General features: G+C 43.8%; 1 protein-coding gene across 1 annotated transcript in view; it reads right to left on the reverse strand.

Moving 5' to 3' along the window:
* Positions 1-4704, reverse strand: part of skap1 (src kinase associated phosphoprotein 1) — a gene marked incomplete at its 3' end in the record, with an annotated part of 29281 nt that extends 24577 nt beyond the window's left edge. Inside the window, exons 1-4 of the mRNA XM_080021295.1 lie at positions 4606-4704; positions 3337-3442; positions 2754-2779; positions 2231-2347 (exon numbers count right to left, since the gene is read on the reverse strand). Coding sequence (XP_079877421.1) covers positions 2231-2347; positions 2754-2779; positions 3337-3442; positions 4606-4645 — 289 coding nt within the window. The 5' untranslated portion in view covers positions 4646-4704. The remainder of the gene's footprint in view (positions 1-2230; positions 2348-2753; positions 2780-3336; positions 3443-4605) is intronic.
* Between the last annotated feature and the right edge of the window lie 3130 nt (positions 4705-7834).

The following is a 7834-nucleotide window of genomic DNA, read 5'->3' on the forward strand; positions in this document are numbered from 1 at the left end:
TCCTCCTTGTAAAATGTCACTGATTTAATTAAATGCTCGTGTCATTATTTCCACCAAACACACCCTTGAACTGCCCTGCAAAAAAGATGTGTTGAGCCATCTTTTCAACTGGCAGTGAACAGAAAATGAACTCTGAACTCCACATGCCCTTTGCTGAGGACACTACCCATTGGGTGCGTTGCCTTGGTCACTACCAGGAGAGAAACGAGGGGCTGTGAGGCGTACGCCTTTTTTTTTTTTTTTAATATATATATATATATATATATATATATACATACATATATATATATACACATACATATATACACACACACACACACACACACACACACACACACACACACACACACACACACACACACACACACACACACACACACACACACACACACACACACACACACACACACACACACACACACGATGTTTATCGATCCACTCAGAAATTACTACTTTGAAAAATAAATAAATATATCAAGAAGAGAGATTTGTTTCGTTTTTTGATTTGTTTTCTCCAGCCACAGTGAATGATTATGCGTGCCAAGGTATGTGCAATGCAAGACACTGAGGTGAAGCACAGGGGGAAAGCCGGTGCTGTTTCATATCGTCAAATACATAAATATTCATCATCAGAAGTCCAAACAATCCTCTCTACAACAGGACAACCCCCGGATAATGCGAAACAACTTCCACTTTATCAGGGAAGTTTGATGTTATTATGTTATCTCATTAAATGGGTTTCTTTCTTTTCTTCCGCGTCGACTTGTTCAACGAACAAATCATGGCAATGAAAAAAAACAAATTGCGTCGTTGTCGATCTTCCGACCATCTGCCACGTTCGCTTGATTCTCTTTTCCCAAAGTTGCAAAGCCACATGGCAGTCACTCTTCTAGGGGTGTAGAATCCAAAATTAGGATTATGCGTATTTTAAATAAGGGTTCATTTAACTGGTATCATCAAAAGGAGGAGCATTCTAATGAAAGCATCGCTAAATCACTGGAAACCACAATATTGTATTTCTTCCAGGACAAAATGTAAAAAAAAGGTTCACAGTGAAGATGGGCACCTGAGGCAACCCAACAACGCCCACCTGCAGCACATCACATCAAGAGCTATTAACTGTCGCATAGAGACAGAAATACAAACCATCTAAGCAAGAGGGGGAGAAAGTCAGAGAGAGGAAGACAGAGAGAAAGATTGATAAAGGGAGAGAGGGATGGAACACACATGGCCCCTCAGGTACAGTGTTGTATTTCAAACACGATTGTGAGAGGGTAGAGGGGCTTTGGGCCAATCAATCACTTTATTAGCCTGAAGCTGCAGTGCGTCCTCTCTGTGTGGGCTACGTCCATATCTCACCCGCTGCAGAAGGCATTGGGTGGGTGGGGGGGGGGGGCACGCCTACGGTTGGGGACTCACCACTGGAGGGCGCTCTAGGTTACCAATCAGCTCTGTGTCCAGGCAACAGCCTACCCTACACACTGGCTGGGAGGAGCAGGGGGGTCGCTGGTGTTGCAGCGCTTCCAACACACGTTGAGAGTCAGGACCAACCTGGTCCGTTTTTTCACACTAAGAGGATGAGTTAGTGGGAGAAAGGCGCACATAAACATCCTCAATAATGGCGCAGGTGTGTCACAGTACAACTATCATGTCGTGAATAAAGTAGTTAAGAAACCATGGCACTGAGTAGTTATCCAACAGCCATTTCCTACCCTCTCATTTGACATCAATAACTCCTCCTTTGCACCACCACTACCTGGCCACCAGCTAACAGAGGAAATGCACATAAAGCATAATAACAAATATAATACATCAGGACAATACGGACGCATATTTCACATAGCACTTGCTCTTGTCCGGCACATTCCTGGCACCATGTCCACACACACTCCTGGCCTCTCGTTTTACAGTCCAATTTCCCTTGTTTGTCAACTTGGACGCATCGTTTCCACACTAACACTGGTGTTTTGAGAAGGGTGAGTACAAAAATAAAATCAAACCCACACATATTCATGCACTCCTACTAGATAGCTATAATCAGTAGCACAGGTTCCGATTAAACCATCACCATAACACATTAAGATGAACCTGAATGTGTTACAAGTGCGCGCGCACACACACACACACACACACACACACACACACACACACACACACACACACACACACACACACACACACACACACACACACACACACACACACACACACACCCCTAGTTGTGACTTACACTCTTGAGAGGCTTCATCTTGGTAGTCAGAGGCTACGGATGCATCATCTGAAGGCGCTGACCGTCCCAGACTGGAACTCTGGTTATCATCAGAGCCGTCCTCCTGCCTTGACTCCGCTGTGTGTGTGTGTGTGTGTGTGTGTGTGTGTGTGTGTGTGTGTGTGTGTGTGTGTGTGTGTGTGTGTGTGTGTGTGTGTGTGTGTGTGTGTGTGTGTGTGTGTGTGTGTGTGTGTATGAGAGAGAGCGAGAGAGAGACAGGAAAAGAACGTCAGAACAGAGTGGATAGATCATCGAGCAAGTACGTCGTCGTGACAAAAAGACATGGGTGGGGTGGGGGAGGTGGGGGGGGCGTTATTTATTGCAGTGTACAAACAAACAAACAAACCTTTGTCGCAATCGCACATTTATGTTTTTCACATTTAAACACAAGCACACACAAGCACACACACACTCTACCACATGAAGTGACTTGTGAAACAATGCTGTATGTGTTAATGTTTTGAGGTACAGTATAATTACTTACATCTGAAGGGGAATTCCTGAGGATTTCTGTAAAACCAAAGTGGGTGTGAGCCAGTTTTTGCATTGAATTGTAACCGAAGAAGACCTTTAGATGCCCAAGGCTTCAGGTTGAGAACGCTCAGAAGCAAACACAAAACAGCTTCCTGCGCCAAAAAATCACAAGCTGTTCATGCACTTCTTATCATACAGCGCTGGCAACGTGCAAGATGGTTGATTCCAGGGTGGGCGAGAAAACTGACACGTTTAACTCCTCAATTTGACATGGCAAGCAACTAGTTTGTAAAACTAAAATGATATTATTAAAATTAATTATAAAAAGGATGGAGAAAAATTCTCATAGGAACTGACATAATATGAGTTTGAATGTTTCATGTCCCATCATAAATACCAATTCTCAAAGCTGACCTCATCAATACAGTTCCTGCCTATTGTTAAATCTAATGGTCGATTCGATAGATTCATTTTTAGAATAGCTAGTATTTTAGGAATTAAGTTGGATGATGGTGGCGAGGTGAAATTTGAACACTTAAGCGGTTACACCTTTATTCTGTCCATTGTGAGCTGTTGAAGCGCTAAAAACGTACCGCAGGTGGACAACCCGAAAGTTTTTGAGTAAGATGACCCGCGTGTCGCTGGCGTGCTCACTGAGGTCCTCATTCTGCAGGATCTCCGACACAAACAGCTCACAGTCTGCGGGGAGAGGAAGGCACTGTTAAGCATGGCACTCCTTTGAGAGACGCGGTGTCGCAGTGCAGCGTTCTCAGCCCGATGGCTGCGAGAAGGAGCTGAATGATTGAAAATAATGACATAAATAACACATGAAATGGTGCCGCCCTAAAGTCAGACGAAAGTACCATGTAAAAAGAAGACCACCCCCCCCCACCACCACCACGACTGTGAACACAGACGTTTCAAACTGACTAGGTATTGCAGAAAAGTGACTTCATTTTCTGCTTTTATACATGTAGAAGCATGTTGGATGTCCCCAATGGAGAAAAATTAATTTTATGTCAATCATTGTGTTATAATCACCCGAAACTATCTGAGTGTACTGTTCAGTAAATGTAATGCATCAGCACTGTATATGTTGAGGATTCAAAATTGGTATCAGATTGCGAAGCATGCCGAATATTTACCACTTACTTAGGTGGAAACACAGCCTTTCACATGTCATGAGTGTGATCTGAAAGGTTTTGCGTCCTTACTGAAAAATAAGAATCCCTTATTCAACCCCAAGACATCAACAGTACATAATGGCATTTTTAAGAAAAAAATTACCTGCTGGGAACGTCTACTAAGTATAACCAAAACTTTGACTTCACGTCATACAAGAACTCGAAAACCAGTATGAGGCCCAATCTGCTGGCAAAGTGTAGTGTGGCCCATGAGTTGGATTTGAATAATTGATTTGCTAGTCTTTATATTGTCATTATGTGCAGAGGATGCAAATGTTTGTTCCCAGTCCCAGCTTGCTAACCTAGTAGTTCATGCAAATGTAAAAAATGCCCGACTGCCACTGGCTGGGGACCAGTTTGAGTTGTAATACCAGGGTGAACAAGATGACAATCTATGGAAAATATGAAAATGAGTGGGTAATCAAAAGAATGGAAAGGTATCAGGATGAAGCTACAGTATAGTGTGGCAAGACAACATAAAAAGTAACATGATGATCCATTTTTATATGGATATCTTTTTCATTATTTCCCTTATCTGCAGTTACAGTACAACCGATAGTACAATTCCGAGAGGAGATATTTGATATGTCTATACGTCTGTTTGTGTCTAAAAATACAGTTTAAGAAAATATCCCATAACAGTCGACAATCTGAGGGGAAAAAAGGCTAAATATTTACCGTCCAAAAGCCTCCTGATGTCATTTGAGATCGTCCCCATTCTCAATATTCACTTGTCCAAATTCATTGGTCCTCGGACTGTTTCAGACTCTATATTTGTACCTCTCACTTTACCATTCCACACGTTAACCTGCCTGAAGAAACCCTAGCTCATATTGTCACAGGGCCAATGAAAGGCTCGGGCAGACTGTCAAACATTCACACTATCAGCTTACATTCAACCACCTGCGTCGTACTGCCCTGAAACGTAACTTCCGTGCATGCATCTACATTTGCACAAAGCGGGGTGGAGCAGGTGCACAGAAAGTGACTCGCCCCTGCTTGTGGTTTCTCAGTCAAGGCTGGTGTTGGAGGAAGATCTCAACTGTCTGAGTTCGCGCAGTCACAAATTAAATGCGATGGATGGAGATGATCGGGTGGAACAGCTTGTGGTCTTGGAGATGGGCAAACGAAGCTTCGGTCAAACACAGTTCCATGTGTTTAATGTAAAAATAATATTCTAATGGTTCATACTAGTTGTCATACAATTTCTTTATTTTTAACCCTTTGCCCTTCTATGTTGCCCACTTTGCACCTATTTGTGAAACCAAGCCATCCTGGAAGGGGGATTCTGATTTCTGGTCCCTTCTCAAGGTTTCTTAGTCCAGGTTTTTATCTTGGTGCTTAGAGCTGGAAGGGTTAAACAAATTGTGTCGCGCACTTTGACACCAACCGCAGGCGGATGCGTTAGGAAGACAAATCATTGCACAATGTGAAATGTACCCAAGCAACACATGAGGAAACCCTTTGTCGGCCGCCATTATGCTGAGTTTTATCACCTCAACACGTATTTAAACATTCCCGTTAACACGGGGGTCTCTGTAAAACAAAGGTGGCACGCTAGAGACGAGCTTATCCATAGATCTTATCAATAAACTCTGAACACTGGAACCAGGAGGAGTGCTACCAGACTTCGATATGGGCAATAGGTCTAATCGACTACACTGTCCTATAAACCCCCAAAGCAGAGAGATGGTTTAGTCAGGTGTTCTCGGAAACGGAGCGAAATCTATTATCCCAACCGGCTCTGGACGGTAGATTGTGTTGCAGGTTAGTGCAAATTGGCCAATCACACATTGGATGACGGTCATCCATCAGTGCTCAAGCGTTGGTGCCATAGAAACAGGGGGTATAGACTCGGGCTGTCACGATCACGACACTTTATTTGGCAATTCAGAGTCGCGGAAATAATTGTGATGCCATGATGATGGCGTATTAATACACTGAAAATCCCTGGTGATCATTTCCCTCAACCCAATTCATGTAAAATCTGGTGCAACGTTTCGAACTCAAATAATCGCGATCTGGCGATCATGGAATAACCGTGAGAGCTCGAGCACTTTACGCACACGGTCAGAACCAAATAAACAAACCCCGGCCGGTATGTGAAACATGCTCACCTCTTGATGGCCACCGTTAAATAAAGTAAATGCAAAACATCACAAGATGGAGGTGATTCGTTCCACAGCCAGTCACTTGTTTTTCCACCTCATGTTGAATTGTATGTTTTGTTATTTTAGGATATTTGACGCGCTCCCCGGGCGCCTCAATGTAAAAAAAAAAAGAAAAAAGAATGGTTTAAAACAAGACAACGCTGTTTAAGTACTGTACCTGTGTGTGTTTGGGGGTGATTATCTTAACATTCAAACCAGGACGAAATGGCAAAAGTTTAATTTCACCAGTTTTAACCCGAGAAAAAGCTGTAAACCGTGTTTTAAACCTGCCCCGTCTGCGGCATTTGATGTAGGTATCTGTGTCACCTGCCTGACCTGAACTGTCCTTTTAATGCTTAAAAATAAAATAAAACTGCTTTAGAAAAAAACATATTTCTCCTTGAATTAAACAACACTTTTGTTTTGCATAAAATAAAATAACAATTAAAAACAAGGTCGTATAAATAAAATAGATTAAAAATAAACCCCTTGCTTTGGATCAAATAAAATCTCGGCATAGGAGTCCTAGAGCCTCGTGACGTCACCGAAAACTCCCGACGAGTCGTCTCGGGCTGGTGTGTCCTCTCAGGGACCCGGATGAAGGATGTCAACAGGGACGTCACGTCGCTACAATGGTGGGTATATGATATAATGCGTGAAAATTGAAAAGTGAAATAAAGAGCGGAAACGAATGAATTGCGATGAAGGTTAAAAATCAATAAACAACAGACACATAAAGCGCCACGTTCCATCCAGTGGTGCGTCACCTGGTCGAGATGCCGATTGGGCCATTTCTAACGGGGGGGGCTCGTCGCTGTTGTCTGAGCCTGGCGTGTTCCTCTCCGTTTCGTCATTCGACGCAGGCCTTATTGGTCGCATTGTGGGGAATGCCAAAACAATTGCCATCCAGTGAGCAGAGCCCCATCTACAAAACAGAGTGAGCCAGCTCTAAAGACAGAGCGAAGAGCAGTGGGCGCTGGGGAGTCACGTCGAGGAGTCCGGCACGGTTTACCTATTTGTTCCCTCTAAGTGAGCAGCATTGGAATTTAAACTAGCCAATATCGAGAACACGACAGTCAAAAAAGACAAATGTGCATGTAAACCCAATCACGTAAAGGTGCTTAACCGGTGTCTCGCAAGTCGATGAGCGTTCGTCGGAAATGGACCTTATTACGACGGTTAAATGTGTATCCTGAAAGAGGAGAATATTTAAGCACGTGCACTTTAATACGCACGTTCCTGATGGTGTGCCCTCTCCCCCCTCCATTTTCATCTGTCATTGACCTCATGTTATTGGATTAGGGCAGTGTTTTTCCTGCAGACACACCTGCAGAAAATTGACGATTTGCATTAGCTCACACACATATAGTATGTACGTATGTGTGTGTGTATATATATATATGTGTGTGTGTGTGTGTGTGTGTGTACGTGTTTCTGTGTGTTTGAGGTGGTGCTTCATGATGGTCTCCCTCCGTGCTTCTTCACTACAGGACACCATGGGGTCAAGACAAGTTGAATCCCATGTCAGAATTGTCCCCACGTTGACCTACGGCTGACTGCCCTCCCAGCAAAAAGCCCCTGTGAAGGTAAGAGGAACTGGGGTCCCCTCCCCTGGAAAAGAGGTCCCCTCCCCTTGACAGCTCCACAGAGCCCCAGCCACCTGCCTGCTGAGCCAGCCCCATATGAAAAGGGAAGCCCTTTGTAATCCGACAGGGATTACACCACCCAACAATACACTGCTGAAAGAGCGACAAAAG

The sequence above is a fragment of the Zeus faber genome (assembly GCF_960531495.2).
Source record: "Zeus faber genome assembly, chromosome: 20".
Taxonomy (NCBI): domain Eukaryota; kingdom Metazoa; phylum Chordata; class Actinopteri; order Zeiformes; family Zeidae; genus Zeus; species Zeus faber.